The sequence below is a fragment of the Pseudocercospora fijiensis genome (assembly GCF_000340215.1).
Source record: "Pseudocercospora fijiensis CIRAD86 unplaced genomic scaffold MYCFIscaffold_18, whole genome shotgun sequence".
NCBI classification, from domain to species: Eukaryota; Fungi; Ascomycota; class Dothideomycetes; order Mycosphaerellales; family Mycosphaerellaceae; genus Pseudocercospora; species Pseudocercospora fijiensis.
Window position 1 is genome coordinate 585,085 of NW_006921549.1, and position 27,796 is coordinate 612,880.

The following is a 27,796-nucleotide window of genomic DNA, read 5'->3' on the forward strand; positions in this document are numbered from 1 at the left end:
GTCTGCGTTATGCTCGCCAGCTCCTCAATTGGATCAGGCCGATATCTGGAGCCAATCTTCAGCCAGTCTGTCTGCCCACACTCCCCTTAGTAGCTCAGGAGCTTATGGGACAGTGCATGTATCAGTCGATTTAGCTTCGATGCCGACGATCGCCTCATCTTAGTTACGGTTCTGATTTTCGTGGATTTCTTTCTCACCACTCGCAAGTATCAGCTTTTCCCTTAGCTCGAGACAGTCGAAGTGGCCCACCCACAAACGCCGTAAGCACACTCAGTGCTCTTTCGCCCTCAGAAACGGCAAGAAATTCCCGCAGCGTGAGAATACTCCCCGGCCAATTGATGTTGAGGGAGCGTGAGCTGCGGATTATGCCCTTCTCCGCAACGCTTGGGATCGTACACGCAGTCTAATACTCTTGCGCACTTGAGAGATCTTCAAACTCATTGTACGGGTTGGCCATATCACCAAAACCGGTGAAACTACGTGGTTTCTCACCCATGCCATGAACGAGCTTTACCAGCGTGAGATCTTTTTGTGCTTTCCAAGAGCTCGTCCAAGTCGCGATCAAATTCAAGACGAGGATCTCTCCGTCATTTCGCAGCCTGTCGGGTGGACCGATGGCATCTGACGCTGCTCGTTGTTGGCTGACTTGAGCCGAAGCAAGCTGATAGGTGCCTCCGTCTCATGTCGCAGTCGTCAAAATCTGCGCATTATCGGCTTGCTCTGCGCTCTGAGGTTGTGATCTGGAGGGGAGATCGGGCAACACTACTGGGATGCAATGGTCGTCTCGATCGAAGCGGGCTCGAAATGTGCTGACTGACAAGCACCTGCGCTGAAGTAGTTCGAGCTGCCCTGGTTTGCTCAAATCGTTGATCGGATGGATCGAGCTGACCGCTATGGCGCCTGCAGATGATAATGGGTTGAAGAATGCACAGCATCGAGACGCTTGTTGCTGGCGAGCCTGATGTCGTGACCATTCACGAAGTATTGGAATTGAAGGCTTCAGTAGCAAAGGAGCCAGGATGGAAGATCCATATCATTCATGAAATGGTAATGGTCGATGAACGCAATGCGTTCGCAAGTTCATGGGCATGGGAGGCCGAGCGCAGCGTGCGAAGGAAGAAAGCCTCGTTGTGCAGTCGCCCAGATCAACCACTGTTATGACCTGGAAGATGGATCCGCAATTGTTTGTGCGGTTTCAGGTGAATGCTGCATCGGCACTTCGACCATTACATGCAGCTGCTCTTCATCATACTTCGTGCGAGAGGCCGAAAAATGTATAAGACGTTCGATTACTCGGCGGTTTGAAGCACTCCAATTGAGCGCCGAACAGCCATGCTTATCCCCAAGACTATCTTCAAGAAGGCTGTGTCTTTCCTTGATCACTCCCAGACGAGCCAGCCTGTCCGCTTCTACCAAGCCTGGTGTCTCATAGACATGTGGAAGCAAGGAAGTAAACGAGGTCATTCTTCAGATTGTCCGCCATCGAGGCTCCAAGTCAACGCTCATCTGCAAACGAGCAATACATTACTCGAGCGTGTGAAACTCCCCAGAACCGTGGAACACAATGCTCGGCCTTCTAAAAGAAGGTCACCTGCGAGACTAGCTATAGAGTATCAATGGCAACAAGACTGCGAGATTAAAGATGTTTACCGCCGCAGCACAGCTCCGCCATCGGCAATCTCAGGCCTTTTTTCGAATTGAAAGAGCAGAACTGGAGGTCTGGGTCAGGATCTCACGAGCTGACGATGCACCATCGCTTTCCGGCTAACTCAAAGTATCAATCATATAAACATCGCAATGCCAATTAGGCACCCCATCAGATACCTCTTTGGCAACAGACACTCAATAGGACCGCAATGGATTGTATTGAGAGCCTCCTATCTAGGGAAAATCGAGAGCGAACATCGGAGACCTGCGAGAGTCGAGCTGAAATCAGCTTGGGCGAGGTCAGAAGCGGAATTTGGCACGATTCACCTCATGTGACAGGCGGGACGTTGGCGACAATTTGGTTCATGTGTGCCTCGAGCAAGAGTTTGCCTGCCCGTGGTGGTGGTCGTGACTGACGTGACAGGCGGGTACTCCGTGTCAGTCGTGGTCGTTTTCGTGGTCAAGGTCTCAGTGTGAAGAACATGATCACGCTCCTGGAGGTGTCTTCGGGCTCGGGAACACTGGAAGTGGCGAATGGAACCTTCAGAAGTGCTTCGCGTAATCGAGGTTGTGAGCGGAGCAGACGATCTTGGCACATCAGAAGTTGGCCACAAAGATTGACTGCTGCTGCTCAGATGCGGGACTTGCGTGATCTTCGCCCCAAAAGTGCGGCTACACAATCGACTGAAACTTGACATTGATCTTCTTGTCGAGCATGAAGGTTGGGTTCTTCTTCTTGGCTTCTGCGCTGGAGTATTCTCTGTAATCGCCCAGAATCGCTTATGGCCTGGGATGTGTGACTGCCATAGTCCAGGCGAAACCACACGGCTGGAGGCAGTAATGGCACTGGAAGCGAACTTCACCTGTGACGCTATCACCGTGGTTGCCCTGAGGTTGGCCATCGATGGCATCCGCTTCACATGTCGCGCCATTGGTATCGTCCTCATGGCGCTGGCGAACCTCCTGGCGTTGGCGATCAGTCGCAACCGCTTCAAGCACTGCGCCATCGACCTGATTGATCTGGAGCTGACGCGCCTCATTCAGCTTGTTCTGGAACACCCGGCGTGCCTCGTTTTCTCAACGTTCCAGCGCCGTCCTTCCCGCCAGCCTTGAAGTTTCGCTGGGACTGTATTGGTGACATCGCAGCCCATACATGTAAGCGCTATCGATGAGGTTGCCTCCCGAAAACGCGCAGATGAGCGACAGATGCGTGCTGATGCTGTTGTGGATGAGAGCCGCCGGTGTGATTAGCCCAGAGGAGCTGCAATGCTCCTGGCGCTCAACGTTTGCGTTCAAGGACTGCCTCTGCCCCAATGCTGTCAGCTCGGCGAGCCGATCATTCCCTATAACGTTGAAGACCACTGCTGGGGGTAGGTATGCATGTACGGCGTCTACAGCATCCGTGGTGAAGGTCACACTGCCGATCTGGTCCCAACCGAGAGGATGGAGGACGTCACAACGACGCATGAGTAACGTGGCCGACGGACAACCTAGAAAGGTCTTTTCGGGGCTGATGCTGATGCGGACGGCATCCAGCACGCGGAAACGGCTTCCAAATGGTGCAGCTGCTCCTCCAAAGTCTTCGAAAACATCGTAATATCGTCAATGTGCGCTCGTGCGACTCCGCGGCAATCTCGCAGTAGGCGGTCCAGTTTCGCTGCACGAATTTGACGCTGTTCGAGGATCCTATGAGCGCGCCGAGCGGTAAAGCCGACATGGTCGCCACAACAATCGAAATCGCCATTGTCGACGCAACCTCCACCACCCTTACGCAACCGGCCGCAGCCTGCCTCAGAGCCGCCATCTGACCCAATACAACCAGCTGCGAAACCAGCTTCGGAACAACCACAACCTCTAGCAGCCTGCGCCACTGCGGTGATCTCAATCTCGATCACCACCGCCTTCACGCAGCCGAACACACCGAGAGTGAGAGAACGAGCTGGAGAGCGCCGGGCTCGCGCGAATGAGATTCTGTAGACCAACGACTTCCTGGACAGACATGCGATGCGAGTCCTCGCACACACCGGCGTCGAATCTGTCACCTGAATAGTGTCACGTCAGATGGGACGATGTCGAGAAGATCTGTCGTTCCTTGTTCTCGGCAAACACACCTTTGTCCTTCACTGCAGGCCTTTCTTTGTTTCCCACATAGCTGCTTGTGCTCTTGTCCTTGTTCTCCTGAGTCGCACAGTTGTAGCGCATCTTGTTTGGCGTGATTTCGTCGAGGGGTTGCTCAGATGTGTGTTGACTCGAGTGTCAGTTTGCTAGAGAAAGCTCAGTGCCACTTCCTAGGCGAACGTCAGCGGTAGGAACAGCATCATCATTGATCAGGAATGATGAGAGCGGCCCGATCGGTTGGATCGCACGACGATTGTTGACTGACCAAGTTTCACTCCGACTTGACCACACCTGTTCCGCGGTCCTGATTGCCCACTTGCAGTAGAGTGTGGACCAGTCTCTGGAATCCGTGAAGTCATAGGTTACATGGAGGTCGTAGAAGATTTGTAGCTTTCCTTCGTGCTCCATGTCTCGTTTCGCCTTTGCGTCGCTCAGGTTATGGTCGATGGAGCGCTCGATATCAGTGAGGGACTCCTTGTTCGCCTGACGATGCAGGTTCTCATGGGCTGACTGTATATGAACTCTGAGACTCATCACAGAATCGGACACTCATACGGTAAGCCATCTCGATCCATCACCAATCTCCTTCGAGTGCTGCGAGTTCGAGGCTGGCAGTGTCCTTCTTATGCGGCCCACATGCGCGGTTTGCCGCCGCGCCGCCATTGCCAGGCTCTTTTTCTGTGTTCTTTGGGACGTTACGTGAGCGGCATGAGGGCTTGACTCAATCTCTTCGGCGGCCTGGTCTGGAACGTCTCGATATGCTGGGTCCATAGCAAGTGTTGCGTTGTGTCGGTGGCATGCGTTCCGCTAGCCTTGACGACCTCTTGAGGGACGAAGGGAGAGATGGTGATGACGAGAACGGGGAGGCAACTCTGCGAATGTCTCATCGTTCCTCATGCGCAGGGCAGGCACTCCAATTCTGTGGGCGCGGAGAAGATGCGAGATGCGACACGCTGGCAGGGTTCGGGCACGGGCCGAGACCCTTGATTCCGCAGGGCAAGTGCAATGGGCCGCCGCATTTTCCAACACAAGTAGACGCCGCAGCAACTTCACCAACTCGACTCCCAACCGAACTCCTACTTCTACGCATCGACATCAAAGCAAGGGTCGGGTCCAAGAGAGTCCTTCCTGGCTGTGAGGCTTCGAAATCAATGCCCACTGGAATTCGAAGCCGTCGCTGCGAGTCGGGCTCGCTGAAAGAAACAGGCTCGATATTCTATGGCGCAAGCTTGTAACCGGCCTACGCAAATCAGAAAAGGCTGCAGGTGTTCATTGCCAATCCACCTTCCGCTGCAGGAAACATGAATAAACATTTTGTGCTCAACTGCAACCTCGCTTATTCTAGGGCCATCTCGTTTGTAGTGAAAGCGCGGCCGTCGTGGCTTTGAGAAGCCTTTGACAACAGTTGCCCGAGTCTGTGACAATCGAACAAAATCCCATCCGCAACGAGGAGCGCGATGTCTGTCACAGCGCTATCGATGAAAATACCATCAGGGCCCGCGCAGGCTTGGCGCTTGCATTGTCTGGTCATGGGCGAGCCGTCTTCCCTCGTCACGTTCTTCTTAAGTTCTCATCGAATGGTTGGAAAGAGCCTACCCTCCCTGACCGCCAACCACGCAGGAAAACTCCTCGCCCTCAAACAGCAAGGGGGCGAAATGGAGGTAGGAAACGTCACTCCAGAGCTGCCAAGTGCGAGTGTCATCCGAATCTGCTCATTACCAACACGTTATTACGCGGAGAAGCAGACAGTCCTGGAGTGAAGGGCGGCTTTCTTCTTTCTAATGTCATATGCTCGTGCGGCATGATGCTTCAGCCACCGGCTTCCAAACAGCACACCACCAACACTTTCAGTCCTCACATTTGCTCACAAGCTGCATCTGCACAAGCGTCAAGGATCAGACGTCTATCATTATCAATGTCAGCGATCCCGTTCATACACTGCCTTGACTTCATGTGATCTGAAAACCAGGCTCCCGGCATGACTGTCAATGCCATCCTCGTTTGCTACGACTGCCGCAGGAACATTGTCCTTAGCGGACAACACACATAGACCGATCCAAGCAAGCAACTGCCCGAAACCACGAATCTCGACTCAGCTACCTTTGTGAAATGCCACTCTAGTCTATCTCCCGGATTCGCGTCCGCGGCTACTACGGCGAACGCAAGTCACAGTTCAGGAAGTTGATGAGAAGTTAGGAGACATGATCGGCGTAGAGTTGTGTCTCGCTTTGGGAGATCTTATCCTGCCCCATGCGGTACTAGACAGTAGTTTGCAGGGTTTGTCGACTTATACAAGCAAGGCAAATGGAGAGGCCTCATCATCATTGGGTGTAACCTATTCGTTCGCAACATCAAGCCGAGCACTGAGATGTGGAGTCTCGTCGACGGCCGCTGCGCACGCCCATGTAGTATGAGTGGGCCCAAAGAAGCGGCATGAGACGGCGTGGAGATCTTTCATTTGCTTACGGCGACACGAAAGGGCATCGAAAACTGCATATCCGACTGGCTTTGGTGTAATTGGCTTGAGCTTGTGCCTCTCCGGTATCAGCACCAACATCACATATAGACTCACGGCACTGTTACGAACTTTCACGAACTTTCACGGCCTTTCACGAACATTCACGCCTTTTCACGCCCTTTTACGACCCTTCCAGGCTAAACAAGGAAGCGTCGGAGAAGACTCAAGCGAAACAAAAGCAGTCAGAGCCAAGGAGCAAGTCGCAGGTATACTTGGGCTTAAAGATAGGCTCGAGGTAGGGCTTTTTGGTATGTACTTGCCTTGGACTCCATCACTTTTCGCCTACTCGTCTCCACGATCGAGATGATCTGGCCACGGATTTTCGTTCGGGGTGGCCCACCGATGCGGAAGAGGTGAGGGCAGAGCATCGAGGCTACATCAGGTCCTGGGTCTGAGTCACGCCGGAGGAAGTGGGAAGTATATTCGATATGTGGAACGTACAATTTGGTCGCCAGGACATGAATCGTATCAGCATGGAGATCTTGCGCTGACGAGTGATGCAGGCCTTTCGCCATGAAAAGAGACCGAAGGAATCACAGGTTCGATAGATGGACAGCTTTGATTCTGCGCCATATTTGTCTGGACTTTTCCTGCTCTCTTTCCCCTACGCTCAATTCTTGTGCTTATTCCTCCTCCAGCCCGCGAAGCATAGTGTCGATAGATGGAACGCCCTGATTCTGCGCCACATTTGTTTTGATCTTTTCCTGTTCTCTTTCCCGTACGCTCAATTCTCTCGTCACGGAACGCCCGCTCATTCTTCCTCCTGCTCGCCAGGCGCAGTCTCGATAGATGGAAGGCTTACCAAAGTGCACAATTCAAGGAAGGTGTATGATGTTGTTCCAAGGCGTCTTTCGTGGGAATCTTTTCTCGCGAGTGCTATCCGCATGCGGGTCGAGTCACTCCCCGCATCTGCTCGGCGGCACAGAGGATGAATACGCTGAGTGGTGGAATGGTATTTGCTGGAGTTGCAGCTGGAATCAAGATGAAATACGATGTCGATGGAGTGCGAGAGGATGTTCTGGAGAGATGGACTCTGCAAACGATCGGCTCGGCTCGGCTCGGCTCTGGACGAAGGCAAGCGCAAGGCGACGACATCAGTCTGCTTCAGCACACATCGACATGCAGCCCAATGCAGGCACACGCGGGCACAGGGATGATCATGGAGGATCGACAGGGCGATGGGCGATGAACGACAGTTCGCAGCACGTGAACGATGGTTTGCAGCGATGGATGTAACCACTCCACTCCACTTCACCTTACCTCACCTCACCTTACACATTGAACCGACTTCCACCTCCACCACACCACACCACACCATACACCACCGCCCTTCAAACCACATCGTCCGCGAAAGTCAGCCTTCGCCGCCCGCCCACGCCTCGCCTCGCCTGGCCCACCGGATTCGTTTGCACTTCGACGGCAGCAGCGCTCGCGACTGAAACTGCATCTGCATGTCTCGGCTGACTTCCATCCGCCTCTTCGCCTGCTCTCCATTGCCTGCGCGACTCCTGCTGCCATCGCGGCGCCGATAGATGGACATTGGACGGTGCGCGACGGCGGCAGTGAAGGGCCTGCACATTTCCATCAATTTCCCCGTCTGCTGGACCATACCCTGCGTCCCAATCCTCCACCGCCCTGCCCTATCTGGCGTCTCTCGCGAACAGGTGTCTGACGCACCTTCATACTTCCGACGACTCTGGTGGTTTTGAACATCACAGCCATTGACGGGCCCGAGACATTTGGGACTCGATTGAATCGCTCGTCTTCTCATTTCGACCCTCCACCATCAATTGAGACGCAGAATTCACGTTCTCTATGTCGTATGTCGGTCACAGTCGTGCGCAAACACCGGCACTGGCCCATCGCATCGCATCGCATGGCATGGCGATCAAGCGGCAATGCGCGCCAACGGGAAGGTGGATGATGCATGCAAAGCATCCAGCTTCGTGCAGTGAAGTCCAGTGCAGGCCGCAATGGTCATCGATGGCCATTGATGGGTGGTGAACGCATTCTTCGTTTGACTGTCTTTCTCGCCCAAAGATCAACACATATCACTGGACTCTCTTTCGTGACCAAACATCGCTACATACCTTTGATGCCCTTCGGTCCCGCTGCTATGGCCGCCTCATTGCCGCCGCTCAGTGACGCTGCCTACTACAACCCTACCAATTGCCCGGTTGCTGCAAAACTGTGTAGCACACTCCACGCCGTCAGTGCTCTTGGGAACAGCATCACTGCCGAGAAAGTCCTGCGTCACCTACTCAGCGATCTCCATGGAACCATCTCGGCCGCTTCGCCACAAGCACCAGCTTTGACAACTTTACCAGGCACACTGCAAAACAACGATGAGTGGGCCAAGGACCAGCTATCCCTGCACTTCCCCTCCGTCCTCTCGAACACGAAAGCATGTCGAGAGTGTAAGAGGAGAAAGAAAAGATGCGTTTTCTCAAGAGCGAATAGTATGTTCGGCTACGCTCTGCTGTTGATTTGCTTTCTCTTTTGCTGACTGCATGCCCTTAGGCCATACATGTGACGACTGTACTAGGAGAGGCTGCGACTGTGAGCCGATCCCGCAACCACCTCCGAAAGCTGGCAGCAAGAGGAAGAGAGTGGAGCCCTCTATTGCTGATAGTGGACCTATGCCGTGCAAGAAGACGGCATTGAACCACGCTCTTCCCCCTGGCAATTGGGCAGAGCCGCCACAGTTCAGCGCACATGTTTGGAATGCTGCTGGCAAGCATGGAAGCAGACCAGTGGTCGGAGGTGAGCTCCTTGGGTTGGATCCGTCTCCGACCACTGGAGCAGGCGTGGACTTCGGACATTACAAGCCTGGAAGCTCCTACCACGCTCCCGACCAGTATGGTAGCGCCATGGTGCCTCGCGGTCTGTCCAGTCAGAACCTTCTACCAGCTTCATTCGGCAGCGCTTGTCGAGCGAGCGAGAACTTCGGACGCCACAACCCTGGAAGCTCCGACAATGCTTTCGACCAGTATGGTAGCGCTGTGGTGCCTCTCGGTCTGTCCAGTGAGAACTTTCTACCAGATTCCGGCAGCGCATGTCCACCATCCTCCTGCGGCAGCATCTTTGCAAATGCACTGGGTACAAAAAATCACATCTCTGCCAATGGAAATCGATCTCCCGAAGACATCACGAACCCGGATCATCAAGAAGCTGCTACCACAGTGCGGGGCGGCTCCATGGCAAACCAGTTTTTTCCTGCGATTCACGATACCAGGGCGGTGCGGGAGCTCGGCAACAGTGACCAAGACGATACCGACGAGCTGGCTGCATTGGCCTTCGATCCCGGTCATGCAGCGCCACACCAGTCACCCGAAATCGGTCTTGCGGAACTAGAAGACCTGGACACGTCGTGGCTTGACGATTTCACCTCGTCCCAGAGCCGGAAAAGAACATAATCGGCAGGAGATCAAGCATGCTCTGAGATCTAACACGGTGGTATAGAACGGGCGTGGAAGTGCTTCAACGCCATCTATCTGCATAATTCTCGTTCACGTCTCTCGATTGCTTGCTTCTTGGTTCGACCTTGACAAGAAATCTCAACTCCTGAGTCTGTCGTTTCTACCAGGTCTCGGCTCGGGAGTCTCAGCACTCTTTTTTCCCCATTCCTGACAGGAGGGTGGTCATGAAGCCCAATCTTACTGAGATTATGCAGTAGCGAAATAGATGAGACGATCATCGCTCATGCCTCAGCCTCAGCCTCAGCCTTGCCGCCTTTGAGCAGAAGCACCGTTGGTGGAAACACTATCCATGGCTGAGACATATCTGCATCAAAACGCGACGCTTGCCTAAAACCACCCAACTCCATCTCACATTTCATTGTTTCATTTCCCTTTTTTCCCCAGGCTGAGATACAGCTGCATCATATATGCGCCACGATTGTCTGAAAGAACATGAGTCCTTCACAAGTCTCGTTTTCCGAGTGCCCGCCGATTTTCCTACATAAAACCGAATTTTCCCGTCCCAGTCGGTTCTTGCGTTCTTCCATCTGCACACGACGACAGACACCACCTCGACGAACCCATCATCGTCATCAACTCACAATGCAGCCGCAACAAAACCCTCAGCAAAGTTCGAAGCAAGCTGCCCAACCACCGCCACCCAACCCACAGTCACCTCTAGCACCACCACAGCAACAGCAACACCAACAAGGAAAAGGAAACATCCGTCTTCTGGACCAAGTCACGCGCCAATATGAGGAAGCCCTCAGCAAAGCACTCAACCTCAACGCCAAACGCGCATTTTTCGCCAGCGTCAGACGCCTCCCGTCCTCACGAAACGACCTGAAGTTGATCTTCTGGCACACACTCGAACGTCTCAGCAGGATGCTGCATTCCTGGTACTTCCTGGTCATCTTCTACATAGTGGTCGCCGGCCTAGGAGGTTTGTCTCTGTCGTGGATTCTAGTCAAGGTCACCGTCGGCTTGTGCGGGACGCACACGGTGGCGCACGGGAGTCACCTGTTCAGTTCTTGGATCCTCCGAAGGCCGGAGCTCGACCTGTGTGACTCGATCAAGGTCTTTTCCGAAGGGCTGAATCCGTATTTCTTTCCGTCGGTCGTCACAACATCCGGCGCAGAAGGAGGCGGCAGCAACAACAGCACTGGTTTGAGAGCGTACCGTGTTGATACCGACCTGCTCCTCTCACTCTCCGTCAAGCACTACGCCAGCCTCACCCACCTGGGGCCCCAGATCATCGACTTATGCGCTCTCGTGAACACCGCTGCCATACATTCCCACACGATCTACGCTTGGGTCCATGCGAATCCGCACATATTCGCGAAGCATCCCGCGCTGGTGCAGAAGGTCGACGACGTGAAGCAACAGCTGGGCGAACACAGTGAATTGCTCGACAGCTTCCGGATATCGCTTGAACACCACCTCATCGACGGCCGCCAGCGAGCTCAAGCCCTGCACCGCGCCGCCACATCGTGTCTCGAAAACAACAAGAGCCATTGGGAAAGCACGCGGATCTTCATGCGCTTGCTGTACAAGTTCTTTCCGCCCCTCCACGCCGAAACCGACGACGCCCAGGTCGAGCGAGCCATTTCCCGCTTCCTGCACAACTTTGGCCCCAAGGTGGAGAAAGACTACCGCGTGTCCGACACGCTGAGATCGCAGGCGCAGCAGATCCAGTACGAACTCGAAGACTTCGCAGTCCTCCTGGACACCTCGTCAATGTTCGAGAAACGCTGTGTCCCGCGCTCGCTGATTTCCCAGCTCTTGTCCATGCCTTGGACCTGGTTCTCGTCGTCTCCTATTCCCTGTCTCTCCGTCGACGACTACCTGAAGGGCCAACTTACGTTGCTGCGTGAAGAGGCTTCCAACGCCTCCAAGACTGTACACACGGTGTGGGAACTTCATAAGGGAGTTCGTGGCCAATTGGATCATATCAAGACGCAAGTTCACAGGGAGAAATGTCGTGAAAAGAGAGAGAAAGAGGACGGTGAATCGGAGCATATGCAGGTAACCAGTGACGGTTTCCTGGGGAGCATGGAGAGAATACTTCCGAAGATTGAGCGTTTGCTGAAGGTTGGAGCTGGGAAATAGACAAGGTATGCTGCTAGATCGCCATATAGCTTCCGAAGTATCGCCATGCAGCGTACCGTGTGGCCAATCCTCTCTCTCTCCATCATCATCTTTGCTGCAGAGCGAAGGGCGCTGCCTTCTGTCTCACCCACGACCACAAAATTGCCCGAGCCACAACGACGGCCAATCGAAAGCTGACACAGTTACCATTCAATGTGAAGTGTTGGAAATTCGGCCATCGAATTATCGACGGCTCGGAGACTATGATGCGGCACGACCACGGCCGCGAGCAGTTTGAGGGCGGCGGAGACTGTTGGTAGGAGCGCTATTCATGCGCTCGCTCCCTCCCGCCGCTGGCGAGGAAGCAGCCGTGGGCGGCTGATCTGAGGAGTTGTCAGAGGAGTCACCAGAGCTGATCTCAAAGCGTTCCTCGGGAGCAACGCGATTTGCGAGGTTTGGGTTGCTTTGCTCGGAGTCGGAGTCGAAATACTCCGGACCAACACCCGTTGATGGACTTGTCTTGACTTCTTCGGAGTCAGAGCCGGAATCGAAATACTCCGGACCAACACCCGTTGATGGACTTGTCTCGACTCGTTCGGAGTTGGAATTGGAAGCCAGAGCAGGGTAGCCTCGGCGATCGGTGATGGTTGGTAGAGTTGTGCTTGCTTGTTGGGAGTCAGAGTAGGAATTCAGAACAGGATAGCCAGGAGCAACTCCTTCTGTGTCATCCACATTGGGGTGAGTGGAGTGCGAGCCAGAGCTGAGGAATAGATCCCCAGCATGGCCACGAGTTGCGTGGCGTATGACGGGACGGGTGGTGATTGGCCTTGCTTGCTCTGCAGGCCTTGCTGGCATTTCTCGAATTTTTGGCGGAGCCAGAGAGAAGCCTCCGGAAGCTCGACGAGGAGGCGGAAGTGTTGGACCGGTCGATGTTCGGGCTAGGGTCGGTGGTGGAGCAGCAAGCGTCGTTCTCTTGATTATGGCTCGCGCTGTCCTCACTGGCAACACTTCGAGCAAGAGCAGCCATACCCATCCCGTTGCACCGTCTCGAGTGCGCCGGACAAAGCGCCAGGCTGCGAGTCAGCTTAGGTCAGCGGAGTTGGATCACAGGTTTGCTTGGAAATGGATGCAGTCTTGGCTCACTCACACAAATCTTGGGGTTGGGGTGAATGCAAGAGTACGAGCTCGTCTTCGCAAACGAGGCCAAGGAGTTCTGGGAGAGTAGGCGATTGGAAAGGTGCTGCATCGAACTCCTGTTTGACTCGATAGGCGAGGCCCTTCGGTGTCAAGTCAGACGCGGTCAAGTCTTGAATGCTTTGCAACGTATTGAGTTGATGCTTGGTTGGTGCCCAAGGACCGCGGTCAGCAGTGGGCGGCGGCGGCGGCTGGGCGGAGGCCCGCGACTTTCCCATCTCCTCCATCTCCGGTTGGTGTTCACCGGATACATCATCAATGTTCCTATTCATTCCCATCGACACCTGGACAACACTGGGCAGCGATATACCACCCGGGAGGGTGACATCGGGGCCAGTGTAGCTCTGTTTCAACCACTCGTACACCATCTCAATAGCCAAGCCTTGCTCCTCGTCATCCTCAATCTTCGTCCACCACGGCCATGCGACGAGGACGCAAAGCATGACGATCTTCTGGGACTCGAGACGGTGGTTGCGCAGCTCTAGCAACGAGGCTTCGGAGATGCCTTGGGTGTTGAGCAAGGCAGCGAGGCGGTCGGTTTGCCAGCGGGCCAGGGCAGGCAGGGCGTAGGCGGTGTGACGTCGGCGCGACAGAGCATCGTCGCGGGAGAGCGGTGTGGATGATGTCGACGACTCGAGGCCATAGAACTGATGGTGCTCTGGTCAGGGCGGGCTCAGACGAGCGTGCTGCATGGAGCATGGGAGAGGGCTATTGTACATGGTGCTGCGTGGTTTGATTTCGGCGCTGGTTACCTCGACCTTTGGGATGGAGTCGCTCATGGTAGCGCTGGCTGCAGTGCGTCGCTGTCGGGCTGTTGGGCAAGCCTTCTTGCGTTGAGGCGGCGGTGTTGGTGGTGGTGTAGTGTTCGCGCGTACGCAGAAGTTCAAATCTCGCGGAGGACCTGTGGACCTACCGAGCTTCTCCGCGCAGGCGTAGGCCTTATCTTATCTTATCTTATCAACAGCTGGCTGCAAACCTGCACACCTCAAATCGTCCACAATGCAGGGAGCATAACATTGTCGCATTCAATCACGCATTGCATTGCTATCCAGTGCAGGCTGTGATATGCATGCATTGGTGCTATGCTGTGCTATTGCGTAGTGCCTCATAGTAATAATCCGGCTTGCAGACAGGTGGACAGACAGGTGGATGGCGGAGGTGGACAGAAATTCCTGTCCACCTCAGCGCAATCCAAATCTCATCCCAGTCCGCACACCACTATTCCACCATCCACCATTCCACCATTCCACCATCCCACCATCCCACCATCCCACCATTCCAAGCACCTCGACCAAACGATCCCCAATTCACCATGTTTCTTGCGCATGAGAACAGTGAAAGGTGCACTTCGAACGGCGTTGTTATACATCTCGCGCCGTGGCTGCCATCCCCTCTCCAAACTCCAGACGTCAGTCGCGCGACTAACACCTCCGCTGCTACATCGACCATGCATGACACGTGCGCGCTCTCTGTCTCGAGACTACAGCCTGCCAGCTCACCATCTGATGATAGAGGCCGGGAGCAGTCGGAGCTCCGACAGGCGCGGCGGTGACGGCCTGGTGATGGCCTAGCGGATATCTGCAGAACGATGTTTGAGGTCTGCTTGAGGCCTGCTTGAGCTCTACTTGAGGTCTGTTTGTGGTCTGGTTGAGGTCTGGTTACGGTCTTCTTGAGGCCTGGTTGAGTCTGGTCAAGGTCTGACTGCACTGCGGCGCCGATGAGCTCGACGGGCATATAAGCGCCACGAAGAGCTCGCACCTTTCTTTTCAGAACACATCCTCGCCAGGATACAGCTCACACCTTCACCAAACGCTGCATCCTCGGGACCCAGCTAGGCATGCCTCCACGCACGCGCCATTCCAAGCACCGCAAGGCCATGGAGAACATCGACTTCACCGATGCCGACTACACCGATAATGATCATGACGCCTTTTCCTCCGACGAAGATGACTTTGTGCTCGCGTTTGGTAACCTGTCCGTCAATGCTATCCTCGAAGGTATGAGCAAAAGCTGGCACACAGTCCGCTGTACAGATCGCTGATTGATTCCTAGGCCGTCGCTTCACCTGGCCCAAGAAGGCTAAGGCTCTGATCGTCCAGCACGCCCTCGCTGGTGATACGTACGTCTTACGCTCTTCCCAAATGTCCCAACGCACGCGCTGATGATCGGTCCAATAGTCCCTTCGCTGCCCACTCCCTGCCAACGCCTTATCAGCTCCTCACCTTGGGCCAGGCCCTCGAGCTCCCGTTGAACCGCGGCAAAGAAGTTGCCAAAATCTGCATCGACAAATTGGTCGCTCATGTCCAGAACACCCTATCTCCTAAGGGTCTCCCTGGCTTGATCGAGGAGCGCCGCCGCAGCGATGGCTCTTGGCACATTGCTGTGTCTAAGGCCTTGATCAAGGAAGCCCGCCGCGATACTTTTACTTGGCACTCCATTACAAGCGGCGATGTGGCCGAAAAGCATGCAGATTGTGGCCGGAAATTCCGTGAGATCAAGAATGGTAACGACACTAGCAAGACGGCTTTGGTGAAGGAGACTATGGACTTGTTGGTCCGCGGCGACGTAAGTCTTTCTCGATGGCATCTTCTAGTCTCTAGGGTACTGACTCCTGTCGGCAGGTCATCACCAAGTCCTCCAAGACGTCCCCAATGAAGGCGAAGCCAGACCTCTCGTGGCTCAAGTCTCCGCCGCCCGGTCCTGCTGCAACCTCGCCAATGCCGCTACCTGCCATCGGCAAGACTCGCAAGTCCGGCTACTACGGCAACTTCATTGCTTCCGATACCAACTACGCCTGCAGCAGTGACAGTGGCAGCGAGAGCGAACCCCAGAGCGTCGTCGTGAAGAGCAAGACCAAGACCAAGACCAGGAAGCCACAGGAGAAGATGCCTTCAGCGAATGCGAACATGGACGAATCTCCCACTCCGATGCCGAAAAAGTCGACCACTGCCAACAAGTACAAGTACAAGTCCATCAAAGCTGGTGGGGCGTACAACTGCGACAGCGAAGACGAGATCATCCCACCAAAGCAGAGCAAGTCTTCTTCTGCTTCTGCGAAGAAAGACATGTCCTACTCTGTCCAGTCCGACAGCGAGGATGAGATGACTCCACCGAAGTTGAACAAGATAACCTCCGCTAAGAAGTACAAGTCCATCAAAGCCGGTGGAGCGTACAACTACGACAGCGAAGACGAGATAATCCCACCAAAGCAGAGCAAGTCGTCTTCTGCCCACAAGGATATGTCCTACTCTGTCCAGTCCCACAGCGAGGACGAGATCACTCCACCCAAGTTGAGCAAGCCAACCTCCGCCAAGTCCATCAAAGCTGGTAGAGTGCACAAGTCCGACAGCGAGGACGAGATCACTCCACCGAAGCTGAACAAGCTGACCTCCGCCAAGAAGTACAACTCAAGCGTGCCTGCTGCTGCTGCTGCCGCCGCCGCCGCCGACGATTTCGAGAGCGAGAACGAGACTCCTGTTCCTAAGCAGAAGAAGTCCGTGAACAGGAAGGACAAAGTTGCTCTCCTCGTTGCAGCTGCTCAGTCTGAGAGCGAGGCTGGCACTGTCCCAAAGCCGAAGTTCTCCCCTGCCAAGCAGGTTCAAGGCACGTCGCGAAAGCAGAAGCATGTCTTTTTCAACGAGAGTGATGGCCAGTCGGACGATAAACCAGTCAAGACCAACACGGGAAAGGTCGACCAGCTCGCGGACGGGCACTCCACCAGTTCGAAGACTGAGCAGAACGCTGCGCTCAATACCGACACCGCCTCTGATGACAGCATCCCACAGGACACACGCAGCTACATTCATGTCCTCAAGGCTTGTGGTCTCAAGCCAGCTGAGATGGCCGACAAGATCATGCAGAAGATGGCAGATGAGCAGGGCGCCGCGCTCAATGCCAATACTGGCACCACCGGTTACACCATCCCTGAACATCTTCACACCCTCGTCCATGTGCTCAAGGCCTGCGGCTTGACGCCAGCGGAGATCGCCGACACTTTGACGAGGAAGATGGCGGATGAGAAGCAGGCTGCTGCCTCCAAGTCTATGTCCGACGCTCCCTGCCTTCTTGGCGATTGAGTTGTGCTTCAACTCAACCATGGGAGACAATGTTGACCTAACAACATTGTCGGTTTAAGGAGCGAGAACGATGAATGAATTACAGTTGCGGACTCAGCTGGCGTCGTGACGCCTCATGGAGATCCCTTCACCAGTGCGGTAGGTGAAGGCTGGCGCTAAATCAAGGGTTTTCTTTTGTCTCGATGCAATATTCGACTGACCAGGCGGCTCAACGTACGGGAGACAGTGCTTAGGACAGCACCAAGCCTCCAGTTGCGTCTGACCACGAGTTTTCCCAAGGGATGCTCTGCCTTACCATGGCGATGGGTCTATCACGTCTTCCGCCAATGATTGATGGATCAAGTCATAAAGATCTGTACCAATCAAACTAGATAACGGAAATCCAAAACCATGCTCACAGCGATCGAATAGCCGGCGTATCGACATTGATGCACTCGTCTTGTCTCTTCCGCTACAGCTACCAACGATTGAAATGCTCCCTACCTTCCGAATAGCCTCTTCTCCATGTATTAATCAATTCTCGGTCAAACTACATCAATCCTGCTGAAGGCGAGTCTGCACGACAATCTCGCTCGTTGAGGAAAAACAAAGAGCTCCTTTTGCATTGCCCATACCTCACTTCATCGCCTCGCAGCTCCGAGTACTCACTTCGCTCGCAAGCTTACTTGGCGCGGTGTTGATGAGTTGTGCCCCAAGTCCGATCAAAGCTGAGTCAAATTATCGGGACATGGATGCGGGGAAAGCTGAGGTGCCCGACCCTTCTCGAATTGAGACCAAGACTCCAAAGAGAAAGAAGCACCCTCGACTCGCGCATTGCGCATCGCGCATCGCGATGCCTCAAAATAATATCACGTCACCTGCATACCTGAGATACAGACGCACTAACTCCCCGGCATCACGGCCACCTATGGTTCGCCCATACCCGTCCGCCATCATGGCGCGCCCATACCGTTCCCGTCTACCGAGCAACGATGCACCTGCAGACCCAGACCCAGACCCAGATCCAGATCCATCGAGCGACAGCGACAGCGACAACATTGTGGCAGCTCAGCCTTGTAAGGCGCCGCCTCGCGGCCGACGTCGCAAGAAGACTGCAGCAAGTAAAGCGGCGCCGCAAACCAAGAGTGCGAGCCAAACCAACCATGACAGGCATATTCGCGACCAAGAAGCTACTGGTGAGGAAAAGCAAGGCAAGACATTTGCTTCCACGATCGCGCGCTGTCTGAGCGCGCGAGAAATCGATGAAGCCGAGACCTTGGAAACATACAGCCGCGCCTGGCAGGCAATGCTTCCAGCAGACAGCATGATTTCCAGGCTAGACAAATTCATTCCAAACGACATCGCGACTCGGCTCGACCAAATCGTCGCATCTCGAGCCAGGAAGTGCAACACTTCAGATTCAAGTTGGCGCAAGATCCAAACTTGTCTGAACAAGCCACCCTGGAACCTGCTCAAGATACATCTCTATGCGATCTTTGGGGAGGACTGCTTAGCCCGCACATTCCTCCCTGTGATGCGAGAGCTTTCGATGCTGACTCGAGCCGAGGATGGCCGAAGCCTCAGCCTCGATGAGGCCTTCCCTGTACTCTCACAGAAGCGAGATCAGCGCCGGAATGGGATGGCAAGAGTGAAGGGCGTAGAGCCGGAGCCACAGTGGCAGGCGTGGGAACTTAAACAGACAATCAGGCATTTCGTGCAGGAGGGCTGGGTCGAACGCATCAAGGCACCGATGCAGGGCGGAAAGAAGAAGAAGAAACAGCAAGATCAACATGAGCCGAGTGGCCAGGAGAAGGGTAAGAGCCTACGCGAGCACGAGCTAGCCCCGCTGAACAAGAATGGAGCTGGACCAGATGGCGAGGGAGAACAGGCCGATACAGAGACAGAAAATGGCAGCGCGCAGTCTGGCGATGGTACAGCAGAGGACGCGAACCTCTGCTTACCAACACGCTCGACGACTGCGAATGGCAAGGAGTCCGAAGCAGATAACGAAAAGATCGGTGGTGCTACTGATGGCGCCGACGACGCCGAGGAGGTCTCGCACGCATCGCAGGCAGACAATGAAAACGTTGGTGCTGCTACTGATGGCGCCGACGATGACGATGAGCGAGAAATTGAAGAACTGCGACGGGCATCAAGGCGCTTATCCTTGGACGAACTTTCCGACGACAATTCGTGCGACATGTCCATTACCGATGTGTTCTTCGAAAGTTCGGGCAATCTCGGCGTTTCGCGCGCCTCCTCCGTCTGCTCCAGCCACGACAGCACCGGCAGCAACAACGACCACTTCGATGATGCACCGCTTTTCATGACTCCCAGCCCCGCTCAGCGCAACTCCCCACCTCCACCCGCACCGGCACCGCGTGACACGAGAGCTGTCGTACACGACAACACCACTTCGCCTGCCACCGCCGCCGCCGCCGCCGCCACTCCAACCCTTGTTTCTAAATCGCGCCTACCCCTCAACACCACCTCCACAATGGCCGACGACGATGCCTCCGCCTCGAGAAAGCGCCCACGGACCGATGGGTTCATGGAACATCTTCAGCTTCGGGGAGATCTCCGCGCAAAGGTAGAAGCTGCGTTGCCGCCTACAGTGCGAGATGAGCTGGTCCCGGGGCTGCGCGCCTGCTTTGATGTTTTCTCTGTGACATCGCCATCACGAACCCAGCCGGCAGAACCGACTCCCAACGACGATCCTGACGACTCACTCACTCCATGCCGTCTCGACGCGCCTGATGGATCTTCCTACATTGCCTTCATGTACGGCATGTGCCTCGGCTACATCCCTCCGACCCCCAATCCTGCGAACGACCATCCACAAGCCACTATCTACGTGCCAGCGCCGAGTCTTGAGTCAGAGCGCGGCGACATTCTCGACTGCTTCTTCTCTACTACTGGAATCACGGGAATCGAGGAAGAGCATGTCCATTTTGAAGAGCTGGGCTCGTTGGCCGAGCGTGACAAGCAAATCTTAGTCGTGGCAGCGAAGGCTCTCTGCGCAGCATATCCAAATGCAAACCCAGCTCAGGTTCAGGTTCAGCAGGACATCGTTCATTCGGTCTGGCGCCGCTTCATAGGGCTATGCCGCAATCGCGTTGCATCGCGTCTGAGCTCCGAATCGTTTATGGAAGCAGCTGTCACCTTTCCTGCTATGGATCTCGCTTCCACCTTTCCCGCTGGAGAGTGCGTAGACTCGCCGCTCGCCGCTCGCGCTGCTACTGCCGACATCGCTACGCTGCAGAAGATGGAGGCTTCTCTGGAAGACATCGAGAAGCTCCTGCGCACAAATGAGGAGATCCGAAAGATCGTCATCGCTCGCCTCGGCCATCTCGAGAAGGAGGTCATACCTTCACCCTCAATGAGGAAGCAGATCCAAGACATCGAGAATCTCTTGACAAAAACCCAGGACGCCTCTCTCCGAAACGACCTCGACAAGCATGTCCATCGGCTGCAAAACGCCGCACGAGAGAGCCACGACAGGCGCAAGAGCACACTACAGGGCTTGAAGAGTGCACTGGGCGTGGACAAGGCCGACTATATGGATGCGCGAGATAATCATCCAGTGAAGATTCAGATGGTGAAGGAGGAACTGGTCGAGGCTTGGCGTGCGGCACTGCGGCGTGTGGAGACAGCTTGCGGTCTTGTCCAGGCCGAGAATTAATGGCGATGCACTGATGAATGCTCTCGAGGCATGCAGGACTATTGGACGACTTACGAGAAATGCATTTCGATACCCATGTACGAATAGACTGATTATGATCCCAGCGCTGGTGTTTTCTGTTTCTACCTAGTGTGAGTAGTCAGCGTAAGCTATTCACACAGTTCCGTCGCTCATGATTTGGCAAATTCCCGCGAGACCATGGCGAAGTCTAGGCAGGAAGGCTTGCTGTTTGGTGAATTGTAGGTCAGCTGGGTTGAGGATGGCGAGATGGGAGAAGGACGAAGACGGTTGCCAGGGCATCGTGATTTCTGGAATCCTGCCTACTTGAGGACAGACTGGCTAAAAGGCTGGACCTGTCAAGCTATCTTGGTGTGCATGAGTGCGGAAGTCTGTTGCTCGGCGAGTCTCTTTCAGCGCACCATAGCCGAGACGTTGCTCGAGGACGATGGCGTGCCCGGGCTACAATGTCAGTTCACGCCATGACGGACAAACGTATCGTCTCTCGATATGGCCAGCCCGGCCTCCTCAGCAAAGCATTGACCTCTCTGTCCTGGTATGTATAATGCAGTGGCAAAGACTGCTGCGTGGAGTGGAGTTCGTTGCGGTTATCTCCCTCATCGGGGCCATTCATGGCGCCGCTGATGCCAGGTACTGCCTCGTGCTCGATGGATCGTGCCACCAGTTGCATCGGAACAACATCCTGCGAGCAGGAACAACATCACGAACCCCCTCGAGACATCATCTCAGCCTACCAGACGCCCGTTGCCCGCTGCTGTCAGTCACACATGAGATGTACGCTTGGCAGTTCACCAGGCTGTCACGGAATTCCCTGACCCAGGCGTGAAGCACATCAATCACATCGTCACCACCCACGGCTAGCAGCGACCAGGATCAAAGCCAGAGCATGGCACAGTCCCACAGATACTTCCAGCGCTGCGAGACATGAAGATTCTTCATTCCACGAAGCGAGATGCAATCCACTGCCTGTGACAAAAGTTTCCCTCGATTCAAGCTGGTACCATCCCAGGACCTGGCTCGTACCGATGTCGGCAGATGCTCGTGCTTTGTCCTCACCGGTTTATGCTGTTGCTTCCTGGCCGGAACTCGATTCCCAATGCTCCGGTCGAGCAAAACGCACGATTGTCCACACCTCACGAGTCACTGGCGCCGGAGACGCAGCTTGGCATGGACTGTTAGAGCGATCATTCCGTTTCCAGACAATCATGCCACCAACCACGCTCGACCAAAGAGCCTGTCCAAGGCTGGGTTGGGTCTGAATGACCAAGAATTTCCGCGTTCAGGAACATTCATGATGGATTCAGCACATAGCCAGCCTCACCATGCTCCGGACTTGACGCTGTGAATTCGCATTCTGGACTGGCTACCAAGACATCTATGAAGTATCACAAGGCAGCATGAAATCTCTCGGCGTGCGCATAGAGCGGTTGGACCGCCTCATGGCGTTCTTGCACCAGTTGGGCGCAAGGAGTTTCCTTGTAGCCCACGATCCACGAAGCGAGCTCATGAGTACTTCGGTGTCTATATAGAACGATTGACTGGAGTATATCTTGCCATAGGTCACATGGGAGCCACCACCTTGTGTTTCGCACAACACTGCGCCAGAGGTAGCTCGAATTGACAGCATTCACGGGCTCTCGACAGCCCATGAGGGATGCATCATCTTGCACGCCCATTTCAGCTGACTGCTGCACAACGAAGAGCATTGGTCATCAGCAGCAGATCTCGGCGGTTTGTGGGCGGATTATTGTCCCAATTTCATCACACTACCTGTTTCGTTAAACAAGGCGTATTTGGTCGAGCTTTCATACCAATGTGAGCTTTCATACCGATTCGATGAAAAGGCTGATCTCCTGGTATCTGATCAAAACAGCCATCTTTGAACGTCAGCATTTCTTCTGACCAAATGAGCCCTTTGCCAAAACAAGCCGTTCGAGGGAAGCTTGCTCGGTCAAAGTCACGACAATGAGACTGGCCAGGAAGAGATCAAACAAGGCCATGTTTGGTGGTGTGATATCAACTGACGGCGACGGGCCGAAGAAAGTTCCAGCCGTCATTCAAAGTCGCAAATCCGGGGTACAGAAAGCTTCTGTACCGCAAACTTTCATAACGCACGCAGGCACACTTCTATACCGCACCGCAATGCTTGAGATTCGCGCTTGTTTCCAAGTTGCTTTCATTCCGATCAAATCCGCCAAATCTGCCCAAATCCCGCCCACTTTCACCAAATCCGCCCAATTTGCCCAAATCCCGCCCACTTTGCCTAAAGTTGTCCTTTTTCCCAACTTCTCCCTTCTCTCATTGAACAGACTGGCCTACTCTTCCCAAGTTCGCGCGCCTTATTAACTAGATTCCCCTACTTTGACCAAACTCGCTCCCATTGACCGAATCTGCCTACTTGGACCGAATCTGCCCACTTCGCCCAAATTGGCCCACTTTGCCCCAAAATCCACCTTTTTTTTCTCCCCCCTTCGCCCTCCTCCGCATTGACTACATTCGCCAAGCAAGAACCCGCCCATCTCGACAGCGAAAGTGTCAAAGCAAGCGATGAGGGTGAGGGATTTGGGCGCCCCGCCCGTCCCGGCGAAATCACGATTCTCAATGCGAGACTCCGCCATATTTCACACCTTGCTCAAGTTCTCGGCAACTTAGGGCAAGTTGGTATACGAAGCAGTATATCCTAGGATAGAATACTCGATTGCTCCTGTGATCGAGGATGAAGAGTGGGTGTATCTCTTTTCTGCTCACGGTGAAACATCAACAATCGATTCTGGTTAACGACGAGTCCCATGAAGATGACAAGAGCAATACCTGCGTGCGAGCGACATTGGGTGAATCGCTGGGTGGGTCGCTGTACCGGGTGTTTTGTCTTTTTGGCTGCCATTTTCATCACGACGGGAAAGGTCATCTCTGTATTCGGAGAGCGCTGACGGACGGCTTGACGCTGCCGATCACCACGTCGTCGTCTCAGCATTCACACAGGACGGGAAAGCCGTACACAGGTGCCGACAGCTGTCATGTCGTACGTCTGCGAATGACCAAAGCATCGCAGGTCAAGGTCAGTGTCAACAGGAGCAGAGCAGGCATAGACATGAAAGCCTTCTCCATATCTCACATTGGCCAACAGGATACCTCGAAGGCTGTTATCCTTTGGGTCATCATCGGTCTCCGGCGTGTGGTATTTGCAGCATTTCGGCGCAAGCTCATGGACCTTCACCCCATCAATCTCATATCTCCATTTCATCAGCAGCTTTCGGTTTGAGTGCGAGGGGTTTTTGGTGTGCGAGGTGGTGGGCTCTTTCCAACAATTTCAGGTAGGCTCGTTCCAATCCGACAAGCACGCGTGGAGATCCACACTTCCGCCATTCCATGTACGAGGCAATGTGCAGAAGATCCGAGAACCGATCGACGCTGGAATCCACGGGCAAGGACGATTGATGTCACCCTGCGGGAGGTGTAAGATGGAAGGTATGAGGACAGGTGGAAGGGGGAAGGTGGTCTACAAGAAGAGCCCGAGAAAGGATTCAGGTCAGCTGAAGAAGCGCATTGTGGTGCTCTTCGACGTTTCATGGGTTCTCATCTAACGTTGCTTCACAGTACTACGGGTCAATTCAGCACCGAGAGCGCCCACCCAACTCTGTACTGAGGCCGTGGGAAGCCTTCGCATTTGTCTCAATCCTCCTCATGCCTTTTGAAGATGATGGATCGAGCTGGCCTCCGCTCACCACCGTTCCTCCTACTCAATGTGGTCATCTCGTTGCCGTGGTCCGGATCGTGGTGATACTTAAGAAAGAAGTCCACATGCAATGCTTGATGGCTCAACATAGCTCTGCTCACCCTCCCACGTAGCCTGAAGTCACCAAAAACTTCGAGTACACGCTATACCCATAATCCAAACCTCGCCACTAATCGCAGATCGTTTTGAAGCGGATGTGACGCACGACCGGACATGTCTCCTGACGTCTGGCAACCAGAGTTGAAAGCCAGACGCTGTCCAAAGTTCGTGATCTTGCATTCGCCCTCCTTTATGCTCGAGACGACGCCAGTGCTTCCAGGAGAATCGTGTCTGATCTGGAACTCCTGCGTATAATGGATTGAGAAGTCGAGAAGCTGAGAAGGACCACGCCAATGCTTCCAGGACCGTCGAGTCTGCTCTGGAACTCCTGCGTGTAATGGATTGAGAAGTCGAGAAGTTGAGATGCTGGTGAGTAGCTATTATATAGTATCTCCTTCGCCTCCACGCAATTGTGATGAGTGTGCCTGCAGAAGAGAGAAGCTCACTACACCAATATCCCAAGGTCCGTGGGGAGTTACTGACCCACGAGATCTTGACCTTCCGCGTTCTTGCGTCAGAGTAGATCTAGTTGGAATATTTGGTTGCAGATGCGAAGAAGGCAAAGGCATGCACCCATCTTGTATGCGTTTTCCCGCAAAAGAAGCTCCTTCTGCAACCCTGGCAATCAAAAAACAAATTGCCATACGTCACTGACTTGGTCGGCTGTCCGTGAGCACCCTGTAGCCAGACGGAGCAGCCCTTGAAAGTTGACTCTAGCTTCGTCACGAGCGATGGCACCTGTCTGACCTTGCTTCCTATATACGGCGAGCCACATCGTCTCTGCGGCTCCCACTAGACAATCACTACCAAAGGGAGGCATGACGAGTGGCCAGGATGGTGAAAAGCATGGACTGCCGAGGCTTGAATCGTCCCAGTCGACCATGGCGTATGGCGAGCACTGTTGGGCTGCTACACTCCCTACCATGTCGACAACTTGGCCGAAGTGGAGCTTTGTCTTTCCAATACTCATATTGCTATGCAGCTGCAGATGCGATTGGATGACGAGTGTTCTCCCATAAGGAGATGGCGGGGATGATTTTGAGGACGAGGTGACTCTTCAGGAAGAGTGCATTCGCTAGGCGACGCCAGGAGGATGCCTGATGAGAAAAAAAAATGCCGAAGTCACCAGAGCTCAGGCTTCGGGCAAAGATTGGAGATGTAATCATGCCAGAAATATAATTCCAATCGGCTTGAGGTATTGTGAGGGTGGCACGTCTCGATATTTGTCGCGCTGCTATTGTGCATGTAGACTGATGAAGGATCCCAAAGATGTCAAGTTCGACACTTGGCAGGTCGGCGGCCGAGTGCAGCTCTCTTATGGCGAGCAGAGGAACGATGTATGGGACAGCCAATTGCCCCGATCTAGCACTTGCTGCCGTAGTGCTGTCGACATTGGACTTGTTGCTCACTGCTGCTACGCTGGGCTCGCCGGATGGAACCACATTTTGGCCCAAGTGGGCCGTGAAATCTTGGGACAGGTGCATGTTGGCGGCAGAAGCCTCCGACATGTATAGGTGGGTCATAATTCGCTGCTGGCATGCAGATTGAGATGACCGCACTGTCATCGCAGCATCTGCCGTGCGGTGCACCGAGCGTGGGAGCTTTACTCTTCAGAATCTTGGGGCCTTTCCTCGTGAGAATCCTTGCGTATCTCGCCATAATAAGGTCTCGACGTTTGTCGTATCCCTTTTGAGTTCTTTCGCCGTCTTTGAATTCCATATCGAGAAGGTCGAGTTGCTTTCGAAGGTTGAGAGGCATGTCAGCTATCTCATATTCTTCCTTGGAAGCTATTGGATGTCGGACTCGTTGAGTGGTCTCCGGGTTGCAGTGCTGATGGGATGCGGCACGATGCGCTCGCTGGCCCTCAGTTCAGCTATGACTGCTGGTTGGCGCAGATCTTCATGTCGGTATCTCCATACCATGCAAGGTGGCGACATGGATTTTGGCGAGTGAAGGCTATATGCTGGGAGTATGAGTTGTAGCAAGGGACCTCAGTGCCAGATCGAAGTGACGCTGAGGTCCTCCTTGCAATGGAGCGACCGAGATGTCGATGACAAAACTCCCCATGCCTCTGTCTGCAGGATTGCGCTTACGGGTCGCACTATCAGACTTGACCATATCAGCTCTCATCACCCGACCTCGAAGGCATCACAGCAAGAAGGTAGGCCAAAGAGGCTCGTCTGGTCGTCAGGATACAACTTTTCAGGAAAATGGATACTGTCTGTGAGATGGACAAGCTCATAATCACACCCTGATCATCGGCCCAGAACGCAACATGAGATTTTTGTACTTTGTCGAACCCGATATCAAGGCGGAGGGAAGGAAATCGTCATGTTTGTTGCCCGACTGACGCTTAGGTGCGTGAAGGGGTGGCCAAATACCTCTACCAGCGGCCAAATTGGACAGCCCGACTCTTGCATCAGCAACATTCTGGCAGCGGGAATGGGGAGAAATAGACCATGATGTCTTCAACGACGATCAATATCGACTTCATTGGTATCTCGAGATCCTATCCCATCGTAGATGTCTGGAAATCTCCTGCAAAGGAGCTTCCTACGCCTCTCCTCTTCCGGTCACCCACCGGGCCGCTGCCTCCTCCTGTAACCGAAGTATGTTACCAGTCTCTTGAAAAGCCCTTGCAAGACATCCTGCCCAGAACTCCATCTGCGGCAAGCACAGCGAGTCTATGCTGACTTTGAGCTTCTCTTTCGATGTGACGTATGGGTTCGTCGTGGAATTGGCAAGCGCTCGTGTCTCGTGCGCAGAAAACGATGTTGATGCTTGGCTGCATGCGTGTGAAAGGCGAAGGCGGGAGGGAGCATAGAGCGGCAATTCGTGGGCGCTGTGTCAGGCAGCTGTAGGCGATGTCTCCGAGCTGCCGGCCTCAACAGATGGACGTGCTCGCAAGCGCCCGAGACTGCCTCGTGGATGCTCAGAAGTGGGCTCAAGTCGTCGCCACCACTTCCCCTGCGTTCTGGCAGTTTCTTCGCCGTAACGCCAGGATTTGGCTGTGCGCCGGCGTCGACGTGGGCGGGTGGCAGAGGCCCACGTGCTCGTAGCGTTGGTGAGTCCTCGCTGTCGGACGCAGAACGGTCATCGGAGCTGCCGTCAACGCTGCGAGGATCTTTATGGCTTGCGGGAGAATTGTCGCTCCCATCGGCGTCTCGCGCTTGTTGGTCGTCG

At 54.4% G+C, this 27,796-nt stretch overlaps 6 protein-coding genes across 6 annotated transcripts; 4 read left to right on the forward strand and 2 right to left on the reverse strand.

The window, feature by feature from the left end:
* Window positions 1-9: 9 nt before the first annotated feature.
* MYCFIDRAFT_180470 (uncharacterized protein) lies at window positions 10-2,785 on the forward strand (the record flags this gene model as incomplete). Its single annotated transcript, XM_007934233.1, has 19 exons — window positions 10-69; window positions 94-206; window positions 242-260; window positions 292-314; window positions 347-392; window positions 428-518; window positions 544-633; window positions 662-806; window positions 836-945; window positions 983-1,107; window positions 1,145-1,255; window positions 1,321-1,586; window positions 1,643-1,774; window positions 1,809-1,979; window positions 2,031-2,118; window positions 2,148-2,196; window positions 2,223-2,250; window positions 2,283-2,711; window positions 2,737-2,785. 19 exons carry the CDS (start codon window positions 10-12, stop codon window positions 2,783-2,785), a joined length of 2,145 nt encoding a protein of 714 aa, XP_007932424.1.
* A 24-nt stretch (window positions 2,786-2,809) lies between these two features.
* Window positions 2,810-8,151, reverse strand: MYCFIDRAFT_180471 (uncharacterized protein; the record flags this gene model as incomplete). The annotated part of the gene is made up of 33 exons (XM_007934234.1): window positions 2,810-2,825; window positions 2,852-3,163; window positions 3,187-3,660; window positions 3,690-3,738; window positions 3,772-3,879; window positions 3,933-4,288; window positions 4,315-4,373; window positions 4,402-4,435; window positions 4,465-4,647; window positions 4,678-4,812; window positions 4,860-4,981; window positions 5,010-5,158; window positions 5,188-5,334; window positions 5,372-5,399; window positions 5,441-5,476; window positions 5,513-5,628; window positions 5,649-5,769; window positions 5,812-5,887; window positions 5,936-6,002; window positions 6,030-6,100; window positions 6,130-6,216; window positions 6,240-6,332; window positions 6,359-6,371; window positions 6,399-6,412; window positions 6,447-6,538; window positions 6,580-6,788; window positions 6,821-6,862; window positions 6,892-7,064; window positions 7,096-7,543; window positions 7,578-7,612; window positions 7,660-7,718; window positions 7,749-8,061; window positions 8,117-8,151. The coding sequence occupies 33 exons, from the start codon at window positions 8,149-8,151 to the stop codon at window positions 2,810-2,812; spliced, it is 4,272 nt and encodes a 1,423-aa protein (XP_007932425.1).
* A 30-nt stretch (window positions 8,152-8,181) lies between these two features.
* On the forward strand, window positions 8,182-11,850 carry MYCFIDRAFT_180472 (uncharacterized protein; the record flags this gene model as incomplete). The annotated part of the gene is made up of 13 exons (XM_007934235.1): window positions 8,182-8,199; window positions 8,226-8,698; window positions 8,735-8,764; window positions 8,804-8,812; window positions 8,848-8,892; window positions 8,916-9,653; window positions 9,682-9,736; window positions 9,760-9,796; window positions 9,836-9,920; window positions 9,948-10,036; window positions 10,061-10,182; window positions 10,211-10,267; window positions 10,306-11,850. 13 exons carry the CDS (start codon window positions 8,182-8,184, stop codon window positions 11,848-11,850), a joined length of 3,303 nt encoding a protein of 1,100 aa, XP_007932426.1.
* An 85-nt stretch (window positions 11,851-11,935) lies between these two features.
* Window positions 11,936-14,862, reverse strand: MYCFIDRAFT_209368 (uncharacterized protein; the record flags this gene model as incomplete). Its single annotated transcript, XM_007934236.1, has 12 exons — window positions 11,936-12,090; window positions 12,111-12,823; window positions 12,859-12,902; window positions 12,938-12,944; window positions 12,973-13,670; window positions 13,703-13,709; window positions 13,741-13,932; window positions 13,986-13,991; window positions 14,022-14,113; window positions 14,155-14,241; window positions 14,266-14,785; window positions 14,822-14,862. 12 exons carry the CDS (start codon window positions 14,860-14,862, stop codon window positions 11,936-11,938), a joined length of 2,562 nt encoding a protein of 853 aa, XP_007932427.1.
* On the forward strand, window positions 14,861-17,099 carry MYCFIDRAFT_84409 (uncharacterized protein; the record flags this gene model as incomplete). Its single annotated transcript, XM_007934237.1, has 4 exons — window positions 14,861-15,020; window positions 15,076-15,142; window positions 15,201-15,588; window positions 15,645-17,099. The coding sequence occupies 4 exons, from the start codon at window positions 14,861-14,863 to the stop codon at window positions 17,097-17,099; spliced, it is 2,070 nt and encodes a 689-aa protein (XP_007932428.1).
* A 934-nt stretch (window positions 17,100-18,033) lies between these two features.
* Window positions 18,034-21,273, forward strand: MYCFIDRAFT_217107 (uncharacterized protein; the record flags this gene model as incomplete). Its single annotated transcript, XM_007934238.1, has 1 exon — window positions 18,034-21,273. One exon carries the CDS (start codon window positions 18,034-18,036, stop codon window positions 20,758-20,760), a length of 2,727 nt encoding a protein of 908 aa, XP_007932429.1. The 3' UTR covers window positions 20,761-21,273.
* Between the last annotated feature and the right edge of the window lie 6,523 nt (window positions 21,274-27,796).